The sequence below is a fragment of the Anas platyrhynchos genome, chromosome 20 (genome assembly GCF_047663525.1).
Source record: "Anas platyrhynchos isolate ZD024472 breed Pekin duck chromosome 20, IASCAAS_PekinDuck_T2T, whole genome shotgun sequence".
Lineage (NCBI taxonomy): Eukaryota > Metazoa > Chordata > Aves > Anseriformes > Anatidae > Anas > Anas platyrhynchos.
The window spans coordinates 7,653,838-7,670,169 of NC_092606.1; the positions used below are offsets into that span (position 1 = coordinate 7,653,838).

Sequence of the window (16,332 nt, forward strand, 5' to 3'; positions counted from 1 at the left end):
GTAGCTCAAGCTGCCGTGGAAGAAGCTCAGTTAGGTAAGGACAAATGCCAAATAAAATGTCACTGCCTATTACACACAAATCCACCAAGTAGCGGTTTTCACATTCCTCCTCAAATATTTTATTTGCTAATTGGTTCCTTATCAATGTTCCCCATAGCAACAAGAGAAACCTAAGTGGCACAAAGTGGGCTGAATGACATTATGTCTGCATGTAAATGTAACTTGGATTTTGCATGGAGGAGATGATCTGAAGGAGGTTAACAACATAATGTGAAACCTCCTGTGGTCTCAGAGGAGAAGAGAGCTCCTTAATGCTGTGTGAGTGGTGAAAGAGAAAGGCAGGAAAGCATATCCCAGCAGCAAACATTTTTGAAAGAATCAAACAGAGTTTTTGTAGAAAATGAGTCCATTTGATCTCTTTAAGTGTTAAGAAATATTCATTTTACAACAGATGTTTGTCTTCAGCTATTTTCAAAGGTGGGAAGCTTTTTAAATGTGTAATGAATAAGTAAAGGGAAGAAATATATTTTATGGAGGAAAAAAAAAAAAAAACACTATAGGGAGATAGGAGATATAAGTTCTATTTTTTTCCTACTGTGCTGAACTTCTGTGTATCCCTGGGCAAATCATGCTATCTCTCTGGGTCTTAGCTTCCCAACCTTCGAACCTGAGATAATTCCTTCTCTTCTCTTAGTACACTAGAAGAATCTTTCCCCAGTGAAAGGAACCGTAAAAGTACAAAATATTTGGTGTGTTGGCATATAAGGGACACAGCTCTGGAAAGGACACCCTACTAAAATGAAGAGACAAGTAAGAGAAACCATTGTAACTCCAAGGAGAAATCAAGGAAAATAGGACATATAAGGTTCATAATGATGGGATGGCATAGATGAGAAACAGTTGGACTAGCTGGGTCTACCCTCTCACCTACATGTGTGATTTAAGTTTGTACTGACAAGTATTTAGGTAAATCCATCTCTGGACATACAGACACAGGCAGAGCCACAAAAAAGGCTCAGGAATCACTGAAAAGTCCTACTTGGAAGGAGGTCAAGCTAGACTTTTGGAGCATCCAGAAATCCTATCTGGACCAAATTGTTCAGAACGGTGGACTTATTCAGCTGAAGGATTTGCAGGGATTTGGTAATTCTGTGAAACCCTATCACATCTCTTCAGCTTCAAGGTCCACTGCTTCTGCAAAGCCTGCTCAGACTTCTTGGATAACACGTTCTAAATATCTCCAGTGACTGTTCTCAGGGAGACATAGTGAGAGTTAACAGTGGTTGGATTAATAAAACGCTCCAAAGCAAGCACTGCTGTTGAAGTCTTAACACGGAAATCTTTTGGCCACACCATTTAATACAACACACATGGGACAATGAATTTTATGGTACTTGCAACATTCCCTCCTTCTCTTGGCAAGTGGGCAAGGCAATCATTAGAATTTATGGGATATCTGATCTGCTTGTGCCTTAGAGAGAGAAATTGGGATAAAAGGCCCAATCTTGAAGATCTGAGAAGACTCACTGATGTTAATGAACTGGTCTTCTCAAGATCAGGAAGTTGAATGAATGAGATGTTAACATGGTCTGTTGTTTTGAAAAACACTGCTACATGTGATACTTGCCACACTGCCACTTTAGTGTTCCCAATTCCAACACATCTATCTTAAACAGCCTCAAAAAGCAGAACCCTCTATTGTTATTTTAGCTTTATGAAGAAAAGTATAATCCCTTGGAAATTGAGACAGACAACAGAGTTCTCTCTGGGGTTCCATTACCCTTGTTGTCCCCACTGCTGGATCTTGTTGGGCTTTGCTGGGTGAGGTCCGATGAGCATGTGGTGACTGACATGGGCCTTGCTGGTGCCTGCTCTCTTTTGTTAGAAATTCCTGCTACAACAACAGGGCTGGCAAGAGGGACTACAAGTGTTCAGCCTCCAACTACTGCAAAATGAGGTAGAATATCTCCACTTAAATCACTGGTGAAGGCAGATCTGGGCTCAGGATAAACATAAGCACAGTCCTGCTCTTCTCCCTCTGTTCCACTCCAACAGTTCTCTCTATTACAAGGGCAGAGCAAGCTACATAGCACCAGCAGTTTAAACCACCATGGGAAGGTTTGCCAGGATTGCCTGAACCCCTTTGCATCCTTCTCTGGGTGTCTGTAGACAGATTCAGATGACTGTGTTAATACAGACATGAGTCTGAATGGTTTATGGCATATTTTTAGATTTTTCAATGAAGCAGCATGGAAGCACAAAGTGGTGTTTTTGTGCCTCCCTGCAATGACAACTCTAATGAAGTATTGCTGAGCAAAGTTACCCAAAAGACTATGCTCTTAATGTGTCGTTTGTTATGCACACGTAATGAGTTTCTGATTCCTTGGTTATTTTGCAATAAGAAAAATTGTTTAGTTTCACGGTGCATCACAGTATTCAATGAGCTTGCCCCTTGGGAACCCAGAGAGCTTTTGAATCTTAATATAGACATCTTTCAAATAAGATCATTAATGTGCATATATCTAGATTTAGAGCCAGTGCAAGCACTTCAGTTTTTGCCTGCCATATTTTCTTTTCTGGCTTCTTTGCTTCCCATATATTCAAAGAACTTTACCACATGGAATCCTTTAAACGATCGATGGGATAACATAATTTTTCAATTGCTCTTGAAAAGGTTTTTAACCACATAAACTATTCTAGGGTTTGCTAAGAAGTTACCATTGCAAATAATGTAATTGTTCCAGACTACATTCCTTGCATTGCAGTATAACTTTTGAAGGAAAGAGCATGACTGGTTTGGGATTTTTAACCAACCTCTTTATGGTAATACTTAGATGAATGTAAATTTTCTCCAAAAGCTTTGCATTAAAGAGAAAGAACCAAAGCCTACAAACACTCATGTCTGCAGGACTAATACCTAATGCTAATGAGCCATCAATCTCAACAAGAGGAAAATAAATATTTAAACACTGGGAAACTCAGGGCACTTTTTTATTTAAGCTTTTTTATTTGCTTAAATAAAAAAAGGAAAAAAAAAACAGTTGACAAATTCTGGCAAACCTAGAAACATTTAAAGTACAAGCAATAACTTCTGGTTTCCCTCTTTTCTTTTCCTAGAAGGCCAAGTCTGTTACTTGCCTGTTGAATGAACCCAAGGCTTGCTGCTGGGAACGGCTGAGTGCTTCCTCAGAAATGTGTGCAGTTTCTGTTCTCTCGGGCTTCACCTGCAATAAGAACAATTTATTTTTTTTTTCTGGTCATATGTTTACTTTCTCCATCCAAACCATATCAGGTCTTTATTGTTGCATTAATCTAAAGGCAATGTCTTTTTGCGGTTTGTCCAGTGAAGGAGACCAAAACCTTCACTGTGTAATGCCTGCTGGTTGAGTCACCTGGGATACAAGCTGTTGCTCCAAAGTTAGCTCTCCTAGTTGCTCAGGCAGACAGTCCTCACTTCTGCAATTTTCTTCACTGTGGAATGGCTGCGGAGTCTAGCTTGGCAAGCAGCTTCCCAAATCTACCTTGTTACTCAGCTTTCTTGGATGAATTGAATTAAACAGTGGGTGGTTTATGAGATGAACTACATTGGGGAGCAGGGCCTGTAATTCGCTGCATACTCCTACCATGCAGGGCACAATGGAATCAGACTAATTTGTGGCCAGCAGGCCAGCACAGCAATATAAATAGGAAACAGCACACTTTGCTGGAACTTTTTGATCCCTGTTTTAATTCTGTTCTACAAGCCAGCTTCTCATTTGCCACACATCAGCCCCTTTCCACTGAATTCACACCAGATGTAGACTTGGCCTTGCAAGTCAAGAACTTCAGTTTCTCTTTTTAAAGTCTGTGCTTTTTGTAGAATCGGCTTAGTTACGGTACAAAACAACGGTATCTTGTACCATTTGAAAGCAAAGGAATTAGCTCTGTATTTTATTAGCTTTGCTTCCCAGTAAAACAAAGCCGCTGTGATCATACTCCTCACTGGCCTGATCACAGTCCCAGTCCCCTGATCACCCACATGGAGGGACTGGCTGTGACTTCTTCCTAAGCTGTGTACTTTGCTTCAAGTGGATGTAAAGCATATGTAATTGGGTCTTCTCCTGACACAGAGTTGGGACATAGCCAAGGTAACTCAACCGGACCTAGGATTTGGGGCTAGTTACACAGATAAAGGCAGCAATCATTACATTCTTCAAAGCATAATGAAAATACATACTTCGGTTGAGATTAAAGTGCTGCAATGAAAGAAAAAGGGATAAAGCAAAGCCACAGAAAAAGATCTTTTTACAAGTTCAAAAAAGTAGGAAAAGTTTTAATTTTGAACTTAAGTGTTCAAAAGGACTGAAGGCAGTCAACCAGAAGACACAGATCTATCAGGAAAACAGATTTAATTAGCTCTTCTGCTATTTATTTATTTATTAGGGGAAAAAAAAAAAAAAAAAGAAAATGCTTCTCTCCTGGATGTGTTATGTAAATGGGTTCACTATGCCCTACCCAACCAAATTACCACGGTCCCCTTCAGTTTACTCTGGGTCTCCAGACAACCACGGACTGTACACACTTGCTGCCTGTCACTGGATGTTACTGTTTAAACAAAAGCTGCCAACTTATCTTCTGCAGTAAGCCTGCAAGATTAAATTTCAGGCAGAGTGCAAGGTGACAGCTCCTCCTGCAGCTTGCTCTAATGAGCACACACCTTTCTGCCTGCTGCTTGTGGTACTAATGCTGAAAACGCCTGTGCTAGACTTTTAGGCCAAATATATTTGATAAAAGTGCATGTAATTCTAGGAGCTTAATTATCGCTGGAGAAAATTATTCTGATGAATGAACAAGTCTCTGCCCACCTGCAGCTCTCTGGAACTAACTCAAGTGTCATTGATTCATTAACACAGCACTTGTCTAACATTTACAGCATGGAGATTGGGATTTGGGCCTTTTGGTCTCTGCTGGTTCTGCCACTGCAAGAGGCCTGTTTCCATGACTGCAAACTGCTGTTAGACTTCGCTTTGTGCTTTTCAGGTTTAGCTGAGTCATGTTGGAAAAGCCTTTGAGACCAAGACTATAAGGACTACAAGTGATTAGCACTAAATAGTACATTTTGGGAGGCACAAAGGAAGTTACCCAGTTGTCCCAGGTTTCAAGACATTGTGAATAGATACTCCATACACCTTTGGATTTGTCAAGTCCAATTGCCATCCAGAAAAAGGAAGAAAGATTAAGTAAGAACTATACCGATAAAACTAGTACATTGGAGAACAGGAGCGGAAAAAAATATATATGAGCTCCTTGAGGAGTTATCTGTCCTTCTTCAAAATTCTGTATAAAACCCATTTAATATTTAAACTTGGGAGTTTTGATGCAGATTTTGTAATGTTTTGATTCCAACAGTCAATATTTTTGTGGTGGAAGTGACGGAAGGGATATGCCATTTATCCTTTCATAAGTGTTTGTAGGTAGACAGTTATCAAGCTTGATATTATCTTACTCTCTTTGCAGCAGGGAGTGATGCTTAAGGGTTTGATCCCTGACCAATTGGCACGAGCAGTTTTGCCTGGACACCAAGATGAAAGTAGCTGTTAATATGGGTGGTTGGGGGCACTCATTGTAACACACACAAGGATAAAGTTCCCAGACTTCAGTTCCCACAGTTAGGACTGGATTTTCTAAATGATTTATTGTGCTGAATGCTTATAATATCCAGCTACTTCTAAAAGAGCATACGCAGGAGCCAAGAAATTTTTGAAATGGAGCTCAAGTGATAGAAACTCAGTCCTTTGAGCATTTTGTCACTAAGCCAGCAATTCTGTGACCATTTGTCAATTCCAAGTTCTCCAATGAAAAGAAAAGCCTCACATCTCACACTGGAAACATGGATTAAGTAAGTCTTTACTTCGGGACCACTTTTTACAACAGCAAAAACTGAGAAGATTTAATTCAACTTGGGCAAAATAAGTAACTTAATCAAAATTGGCAAAATGTATAGGAATAATTGTTAAAGACTCCCTCTATTTCACTTTTGTATTTAAGTGAAAATGTAATATGAAATGCAGAATGTAATATGTCTTGCCGTAACAAATTGTTTGATAGCAAGGCCTAAAGAAAGGTGGCTAAAAGCAAGGGGTAGGAATGAAGCCCTGTGAGCCCCAGCTTAAAAATGTCTGATTTTTTTATGTGCAATCTGTAAGACAACCAGAAAGATCTTGATCTTGGCAGGATTTGTTATAATACTATCCACTGCAGTGTTGTTTTCTGTGGGTTTATATGCCCCTGAAGGATGCACATGTCTTTCTGTATTGAAAAAGGCTGGGTTTGAGGTGTATTTTCCCCGTCAGGTGGAAGGATTCACACAATGTCAACACAGACCAAGGCCTGACTTGGGGAGGGGAAGAGCTCCCGTGACTGGACTCCAGACTCCATCTCCCCAGCCCACGCCTGCATCCCTCTCCGCATTAAACACCAGAAGAGCATTTCGTTGGTGCTAAAAGCTAAAACACTTTTACAGGAGCGGCCCCAGGGATATTCCCCGGGCCGGGCAACCCCGGAGCCCTTCTCTGGAGGCCACTCGGGGCCGGCAGAAGCCGGGCGGGAGCCTCCAGAGGGCCGGGCGCGGCCCTTCCCTTCCCGCCCTGCCGGCCGTGAGGTGACAAAGCACCGGGCACGGGGCCGGGGGGAGGCGGCCGTACCCCGGCCCTCACGGCCCCGGTGGCGGCGGCCGGTGCCGTGGTGGCACCGCGGGCGCCTGCGCGGCGCTCCTCCTCCTCCTCCTTCTCCTCCTCCTCCTCCTCCTCCTCCTCCTCCTCCCGCCGGCGGCGGCCGCTGTCAGGATGAGGCGGAGGAGGCGGAGGCCCAGGCCGGCAGCTCCCGTCTCTCGCCGGGGCCCCCTGGCGTAGCGGTTCCCGCTCCGACGCCGCGGCTGGAGGCGGAGGAGGCCGCGGCGGCGCCGCCCGCCCGCCGGAGCCATGGCCCAGCCGGGCCCGAGCCCCCCGACGGACGGTAAAAGGGGGGGGACGCGGCCTCGCTGCGCTGCTCCGGGCCGGGCCGCCGCGGCCTGCCCAGCCCCGGGCTCGCCTGCGGAGCTCCGCCGGCCTGGGTGGCGGCTGCGGGGAGCCCCGCAACCGGGGGGGGGGGGAGGCGGCCGGGAGAGGCCCTGTGGGGACGGAGGGGCCCGGCTGGGGGCTGGGAGGCCGTGGTGGGGTAGGGGCGGCTCCCCCAGCGTGGTGGGGCCGGGGGAGGCCCGGCGGGGGGAGGTTGGTAGGGCCGGGGGGTGCTGCCGGGCAGGGCTGGCGCGGTGCTGTGGCCGCAGCAGGTGCTCGGGGGCTGGCCTGGCGCTGGGCGTGCAGCCACCAGGAGCCCCAGAAGGCTGAGGTCGGGATCCCGGCGGGGAGAGTTGGCTCCTGTGCTGGAGGAGACAAAGGAAATGACAGCTCGCCCCTCGGGAGGAGCCCTGGCTACCTGTGTAGGAGCACGATAAGCTGTCCTGGAGGTTTTTGTCAGCAGGAGGTTATTTGTTTTGGGAGGGATTACAGACAAGGAAATATGATTTTTTTTTTTTTTTTTCCATGGATTAGGTTACAGAGCTGTGTATGGATCAGAAGAGCTGTAATCAGTGCTTGGTTTGGAGATGGGATTGAAGGGACAAGTCCATCTGGGCATCCCAGAGCGTGTGGATGTGTGGGGAAAGGGCAGGAGAGCAAGAAACTGAAATTGAAGCTGGTCATGCTGGAGGAGGGCTGGGGAGAGATGCACAGAGCCTTGAAGGATAGGTGCTTACCCGGGCATGGCGCTATGCCAGAGCTCTCTCTTTTTTTTTTTTTCTTTTTTCTTTTTAGAGAGCAGATGAGTTTCCCTGGGAAAGTACTGTTAGAAAAGGGCAATCATGTATTCTTAATTATGCATATCTAGGGAATTGTGTGGGCTTTTTTTTTTCTTGGTGCCGTTACACAAGAAAGTGCTAATAATCTATGGGGATTTCGGTCTACCTTGTCAAAGTGTTAATGATGGAGGTGCTTGGATTTTTTTTATTTTTTACTTATATTTTTCTCCATTAAGGTCAATAATTGCATGGTCGTCCTGTGAGAGCACTAGGGGGAAGGTGAATTTACTTGCTGTCGTGACTGTAAGGTTGCTCTTGGTATGGGTTACTCGTGTGCTTTGTGGCAAATAACCATTGTTTATTGTTCTTTAGCCTTTTCTTGTGAGAGCTACAGAACAGCTTGCGACGATTTTTCTTCTTGGCTCTTGCAGAGAATCTGGCTGTAGGTGTGCAGTGGAACTGAGCAAATGTTTGCTGCTTCTTGACCAGGAAAGGTAGTTGTATGTTAGCTGTGTGTTAGAAGTTACAAGTTGGATAGAATTTTGTTCTTGCTGTTGTTTAAAAAGACACAAAGGTGCGAGTAAAACTTAGTAATTTGGTAGGTTGATGAAGTCTGTCTTGTAAGAGGTATGGGTTGCTGTCCTTCTCATGTCTTTCATCTGTGGAAAGATGAGGATACTGTAAATAAGACCCATGGTTGGGAGGGAAGTGGCTGGAAGTTGGATGGATTCTGAAAGTTGTTGCTGTGTCCTCGCACTGATGAACTTAGAGCTTCTAAAATGGCTCCTCTCCCCCATCCTTTGGCAGTGATAGGCCCAGTTTTTGGTTTTCTTTTCATCCACTTTTATCACTCTACTGCAGTTCTCAAGCCTGACGGGCTTTTTTTTTCTTTTGTGTAACTTGCAAAAAGTGTGCCTTGAAACTTCTCCGTTGTGTTTTAATATGGAGAAAAAGTAGAAGTGATTTATTCAGTGTTTTTGGCCGTCCGCATTGAATTTATTGCTCAGAGGAGCAATGTAATTTCTGTTTTAAGGTTACATGTGACAAACCAGCACTGGATTAGTATGGCCCTTCAAGAAAAAGTTACAGCTTTTGTATAATTACTGACATTGGTTGTAAATACTGTGCGCATTCTTTACCTGTGCAAGACGCATTGGCTACATTTTTTTGTTGTTGAAAGCAAGTATAAAAGAGTCTCATTAAAAAAATAATAATGAAACAATGTGAGAGGAATATTATATTAGAATATATATTCAATTCTAAAGCCCATACTGAAATGAAAATGGTACCAAAAGAGAGGTAGAGTAACACAAAGAAAGAGGAGAAGAATGGATGTTGGGTCCTACCCTGTTTTTGTACTTTGGCTTAGTATAGAAGTTAATAACCCTCTAATTCTTTTGTATGGGGTAATAGAGTTTCCATATGATAACAATCGCAAAAGGCTAAGTGCAGAGTCCTCTGGCTGCTCATGTGGCTTGGTGCACTGTGCTGTTAACTCTTAGCTGATTGTGGCAACCTCTGCTGCAAGTAGGTGTGTGCTCATTGATCCTGGTCAAGGTGGCTTTTTTGTGGATTTCTTTTATTAACATGTGTCATCTAGGTGATATGACTGGAATGGTAATGCCTGATTTGTAAAATAAATAAATAAATAAAATAATAAATCATATTTTTAAGGTGGGCAGCTTCCTTGGGCTTATTTCAGATCTGGATGCTTGCCATCTCTGAAAATAAGGTTACCAAATAAAATGTTTTGACATAGTTTTTCCCTGTCAGATTGTTTGGGGTTTGATGTCTCTCCTTCTTATATCTGGAAGATGCTTCAGTGAGGGAGCTGCTACTACATAAAGCGCTAATTCTTCAAGACTTAATTTGCATATCCTTGCTGTTATTATTTGCAAATTATTGAACTCTCCTTACCGCACTAGTGAACTTAAACTGTTCGTACGCTCAGGCTGGTAAATAGTAACCGCTGATATTCTGTGATAAGGGAAACCCTTAGTGGCATGGTCTGTTGAACACTAGAAGAAAAAATCACCAGCCAGGTGATCGGAGTCACTTTTTCTTACTCCTGTGCTCAGGCCAGTAAAAATGCTGTCTCTTTTTTGTGGTCAGAGTCAGATGGCAGCTGTCAGCGCAGAGAAGCGCTCAGCTGCATGCAGGAGGTTGGAAGACATTGCCATCTTGGGTTTAGTACCACTGGCAGCACCGGGGGCTGTGCTGCTGCCTCGTACCAGTACCGTGGGATCCTCCCGACAGGAGCAGAGATCTTGCTGTCGCTGTACTTCTCACTTGCCTCAGAGGTTGGCCACTGCCAGTGGAGGGGTCTGGAATGTCACATAGACGATGAACTAACGAAACTTAAGCCTTAGCCACTTACTATGGTTCTAGTTATTTTCCTTACACATATCACTTTTAAAATGAAGTTGAAGTATCTAAATATGCTATTACTCATCTCAAAAGCTAGGTGTGGTTGGTAAGGGACTGATTTTGAGCACTGCAGTTTAGCTCTGTGTTGTTGATGTAACTGTCAAAAGTTAAACTCTTGTCTCTTGGGTACTAACTGCAGAATTGCTGGTACTTTCCAAGAGCCCCCAAATTCCTTCCCTTTCATTTTGCTTGCTTTTAATTTAGCATGCTATTTAACAGTTATTAAACAAACATGTTCAATTGAAAAAAAAAATCAACACAAATGAACACATCTCTTTTTCAGTTGTAGATTTTTCTGTTTGTTCAGTGGACCCATCTGGAATTTGGCTTCAGAAGTGAGGCAGACACCTCGAACATACACCTCTTAGAATTTCTGAGGAAGTTTTGATCAGCTCGGCAGGTCGGTTTGCTCTGGAGTGGAAATATGCACATTCAGGGTGTCTGCTTTCCATATGAAGCCAAGTCCCAAATCTCTCTCTCAATTTTGAGAAATGTTGTGACCCTGTTTGTTAAAATTAGCTATTGACTTGCCTGAAGGCAGAGTGAATATACTTTATGACATGGACTGTCTGTCTCTCTCTTGTATTTTAAGCACTGGAAAATAAAAATTCTCTGCCCGGTTTTATTGCTTCTTGGCCAGTTCACCACCATCATTGACAAGATGGCCTTCCGAAATGTTTTCTGTCCTTTCTGGCCTGCTGCCTCAAGATGCTTAGCTGCTTTCCCATAGCCCTTTGTGGGTGGAGCGGATTCCCACTGCGGAACTAGTTTGTGTGTGCTCCCTTGGAAGTGATTGAGGAAGGAATTTTGTTTTAAAACTTTTAAGAAGCTAAAACAAACAATGTCTCCCAGCGTGGGAGTGGACCAGATCCCATTGGCTTCATAACGGGAGATGGTTGAATGGCAGGCTTTCGCTGCAGGCACTTTATTAAAAAATTCTTCTAAGATGTGAAGTTTTCTATATTAGATATATATATATGTATGTATATAATTCTGTTTAAATAAAGGTTTGTATTTAAAACAAAAAGCATGAGGTTATGGCTTTGCTCTGACTGAAGTCTTCCAAGATAAGCACTGATAGCACTGATAAGCAGCACTTACCAAGCAGACTTCCAAACTGTACCTGACAACAAGGCTGGGGTGGGAAAGAAAAACAAGACAAGGAGTAGCTGTAAATGCCATTCTGTGTGTGTTTAAGAGTAACATCTTTCTTTCCAAAGGTCTAGTGCTTCTGAGTGGTTCGTAGTCGTTACTTGCAGAGTTGTTTCCAGTACCTGCGCCAGTGGAGTCTGAGTTACTGGTGCTAGTCTCTGCAAGTTACTCTATAAATAGGATAAGTGTTGTGTAATTTTAGTCATGGTATAGTCAGTTAAGCATGATGATGAATTATCTCTGGAAAAATGTAAATCATTTGACATCTTTATATAAATTGGCATAGGAGGAACATGTGAGGAGTGTACCCTGAGGTAGGATTTCTGTATTTTTCAGGAAATACAGGGTTGCTTTTGAGTACTTTGCTGAAATATCCCTGGTGCTTGAGAAAAACGCTGGCTTGTTGTGTCTCATTATTAATGGTGCGTATCGTACCTTCAGAGTGCAGAACTGCAGCACATCCGTTAATGTAATGATGTCTTTCATTTGCATAGTAGCTTGTAAGTACAAAATGAAGATGGATGGCCTGACTGATGTATTTTCTTTCTAACCCAGCAGCATTTCAGCCCGTGGCCTTCAGACCCCTGTCACTCAGGTGCTCCTTCTGTGCTGCCTTCCACAAACCCCTTAAAAAGTAACTCTGTTGTGAGAAGGCTTTAAGTCTGTTTTTTTTTTTTATAAAGGAGGCCTGGGGGGTTCTAGGAAAACAAAACAAAACAAAAGGACTGAAAAACCACTGATTTCACCTGTCAGAACAGAGGAAACCTCCCTAGGTATCCTTGACACCAGGAGGGCCACTTGATGTCTGTCTCTGTAACTGCTTTCTTCTTAGCTTATAGTGTGCCCAAGTCAGTTATTGAGAAAACTTCACAAATTGCTGTGTTTTGTTTTGTTCCTGTTTTCCTTTTTTCCTACTCATGTCTGCTTCTTTCAGCCACGACTTCTGTTGGCAGCCAGCTGCCTTGCGGTGCCTCTGTTCTCCCTCCTGTCCTCATCCCGTGCTCATCTTCTGTGGTCAAGCCCCTCCACATACAACAGAGAATAAAATGAAAGCTTTCATGTCACCCTTCACATCTGTTTCCGTCTCCCCTGGCAATTTCTGTTTCCACACAGCTAAGTGACTGGTTAATTCCTCTGAAACATCGCCTTGCGTGACCTTTGGATGCTTCCCCTCCAAGGCCAAGCGGCTGTTTGACCGTCCTGGACAACTGCTGCTGCTCAGCTCATCCTCTGGTTTCCTCAGGGCTCCTTCCCACCCACCATCACCTCCTCTTCCTTAAACACTGCTCTCCCTCCTGCAGGCCTTTTGCTGCCTCCCGTCTGTGGACAACCCCTGTTTCTGCTCCAGCCTTTGTTTGCTCTGCTCTCTGGTTGGGATGTCCTCAGTATCCTTCCTCCATGCCTCCATTCTGCTGCTGGAGAAAATTGTAGGAGTGCACTTTCTTCATGAAAAATTTCTTCTTTTCTTTTCCAGGCAGCACTGCTTGCCAGCTATGCTGATTCTTAGCTTGTTTGCTGTTCTGTTGTGGACTTTTTTTTTTCTTTTTAAGATCTTACCAGCTTTTATTAAAAAGAGAAGGTCTTCTCTTGCTTTCCTCTTGGTACAGAGCAGGTACTCACCTGCTTTTTAGCCCCACTGCCTTATGCATCTCATGCAGATTCAGTGTTTTCTCCGAACCAGCTGTAGAGTTTGGCAGGCGTTGGACCTCAGCTACTCACCTATTTATCATGAGATTGGCTGACATCTGATTCTTTATTACCTTGGTTTCTTTATTTGTAAACCAAAGCGGTTATATGCATCACGGATTGCAGAAATTAATTGCTGGAGGTTAACTGCTGTTCTCCTTTGGAACGGTAGAGAAACACAAGAGCCCCAAACCTCACCACCAGAGCAGTTCTGAAGACGTGGCTTGGGTAGGGAGCAGGGCAGGCAGCCCGCTGTGTGACTCCTCACATCGTGCTGCAGGCTGCTAGAGCCCTGTGTTGCCTCGTGTCCCCACCATAACTGCAAAATAGATCTTAAGAGCTTAAAACAAACAAACAAAAAGTCTACCAAGCCTGATTTAATAAAGAAGAGAGGCTTGTTGTGCTGTGGTGCTTCACACCAAGGGAAGAAATTTAAATTTAGGTGGGAATTTTTTTGTGTTCTTCTCCTTGTTTTGTGGCTTCTGAAAATAACCTTTCCAATAAAATTGTTATGTCATTTGTGTTCTGTAGAAATTATACATGGCAAAGAAAATCAGAATCAATAATTGAAAGACAGCAGAATTGTTTCTGTGGATGCTCCTGAGGGTATGGCTTGTAGGTGAGAGGAAGCGATTAACCAAGGATGAGACCAACCCAGCTTTGTTGATTGAGCAGTGTTGCCAAGGCTTTAAGAAAGTATCCCGAATAGACTGCGTGATTTGTGTTGCTGCTTTTGTTGATGCATGTTTTTAATTTCCAGCCAGTTGCAACAAGGCTTGAAACGCTATTTAAATGGCAAAAAAAAAGAGAAAAATATGCAAAATTGTAAAGAAGAAAGATCATTCTTTCACCTTCCTAAATTTTTGTCTAAATGCTTCCATGCAGAACTGTTTACCCACCGCACCCATGCCTTGGCAGGGTAACGTTGTATTTGCACGTGTGGTTACCATTGCAATGTTCCTCAGCAAGAGATCTTTGTGCCATGTGTTAAGTGCTGCTACAGCAGTGCTCTGTGAAATGATTGGGTTGGCAACGGGGTTGGTTACGTTAAAGAAAGAAACACAGAATCAAGTAACTTGCAAACACTAACTTGTCTACAAACACAGAATATAGAAATATTCCTGACATCTGTATTTGCACTGGCTTAATCTATAGAGGGAAGAAGCACAGATGAGTGCTAGAAGTTACTGTTCAAGCAGCTGATTATCTTAACCATCCCTATAAAGGTCAGTGTCTGGTGTCCCTTCAGAAAATCGTATTTCCTAAGGCCTGCTGAAGATGTCCTAGACTCCCATTGACTACAGACACGAGGGTTGGAACACCCATCTTACATTAGCGGTGGGCTGTGCCAAGATCCCTGATGTAACTGAGCTGTGCTGTTACTTGCTTTATTTTGGTGGAATATGAAACTCGAGTTTGGCTCTGTTCATTCAAAGCACCTCATAAACTGACATCTTTATGTCATCTGTTACATTTTCTTTTAGGGATGATTAATTGGTTTCACGTAATACTTTCTTAATTGTCAGCTCACAATGCCTGTTTACATTTTTTCTTTGTGTGTGTCTAGAGACGTGTACTAAATTAATGGGAAAGCAATTAGCCAGACTCCAGATTCAGTGCTTGACTGACACCTCTAACTGTGAGCATTACAGCTGTCTGCCTGGTCTGCACAGCTCCTGCCTGACTTCTAGATGAAACCAGGGATGAAGATGCTAAATCCCTCCATAGTGTAGAAAACCCTGGTGGATTCGCTGGAGGCACGGAGGCTAACATTTACCTGATGATATGCAGGAGGGGTTGTGATGGCTCGTTATAGGGTCTGATTTAGCTGCAGTTTTGCACTCGTGTCCTTGCTTTCAAATAGAAGTAAATGTGAGCCTAACCTGGCTGTGGCATTGAGCTGTTTTCCCATATGTTTTTCCCTCCAGCTCGGTTTTGTACCAGTCTGAATGCGCTTACATGGGAGACACCAGTTCAGTTGGGTTTGTTCAAACTGTGTGTGTAGAAACATGGGTGGGAAATGTGAGCTTTGGAGCTGGTGTTCTGGCACAGGTTATGTTGCAACTGCCCCTAGATGGCCTGAATGGAAATCAGGATTTGGAGAAGGCCATTTATCGCTTTTATGACAGCCATAAAGTCTTGTAAAGAAAGAAAAAGGGGAAAAACCCAACCCTACCCTACACTGAGCTCGGTCGCCAGAAGGGAGCGCAGGGCAGAAGGCAAGCCAGGCTCCCAGAGTCGTGTTCCCTCCTCACCTTTGTGCCTGCTTGACACGTGGGAGCCGCTGCTGGGCCACTTCGGCTCAGCCACCCGGTGGAGAGCCGCTCGCTGCTGGATTAATGAGTTAATTGATTCAGTGAGTATTAGAGCTGGCACAAAGGAAGGGGTGGGGACCTCCCGGCGGCGATACGGATGTGTTGTGCAGACTCCTGTTCATGGTTTGAAGCAGCCTGCAGCCTCGCTGCCGTGTTTGTGGTGGTTCTGGTACGTGTCAGCCACGTGACGAGCGTGGGCAGGGTCCCGATGGGCTGAAAGTAAGTGGTTTGACACCTCTCCGTCCCCAGCTTTGTGCTGTATCACCTCGCTGCACAGCCCCACGGGTCCTCGTACTGTGCTGGGGCTAACCCGGGGTGAGGTGGGGGCCTGGGTTACCCAAAAAGGTTAACACCAGGGCTTCAGCTTACTTCAAATGATCATAATAACTGCAGGTTTAGTTAAGTCCTCATGTTGTTTTGCTTATTCCCCAGGCATATATATATATTGAAATGTTGCAGTGTAAATGAAAACTTCATGCTGGAGGAGGAATTTCTTCCTTTTTAACTGCTCAGAAATGCGTTTAGTGACAAGTGGTAGCAAAAAGTAGAAATATATAGACTGATGGCAGTGCTTCCTGTCAAGAAATAGATTATGGAGACTTGGGGGAGTAGGAGGCTGTTGTTCTCAGGGAAACTATTAAATTGCTGCAGAAACCTTACTCCCAATGATAGGGACTGTATCCTGTTCCTTATCAAATAAAGATGTTAATCATCTTTTATTAGTTGTCATACTGTACTTATCACCACGGTGTCTCCATAAATACATCTGGCAGCCGCATTTTCCAGGCCATTTATCAAGATTTATATCCTGGAAGTGGTTACTCTGAGGCACCATGTGTTCATGCCTGCAAGGGGCTCTTCTCACAGCTAACACTTCTGAAATGACTCTGCCTTGAAACCGGGTCCTAGCCTGGTCCTGTCCTCAGTTCGTTCTCTGGC

The 16,332-nt window shown here is 43.9% G+C and overlaps 1 protein-coding gene across 1 annotated transcript in view; it reads left to right on the plus strand.

The window, feature by feature from the left end:
• The first annotated feature begins 6,643 nt into the window (after positions 1 to 6,643).
• The window catches only part of RABEP1 (rabaptin, RAB GTPase binding effector protein 1), a 52,219-nt gene continuing 42,530 nt past the window's right edge, over positions 6,644 to 16,332 (plus strand). The window contains exon 1 of the mRNA XM_027445874.3: positions 6,644 to 6,993. Coding sequence (XP_027301675.1) covers positions 6,960 to 6,993 — 34 coding nt within the window. The 5' untranslated portion in view covers positions 6,644 to 6,959. The remainder of the gene's footprint in view (positions 6,994 to 16,332) is intronic.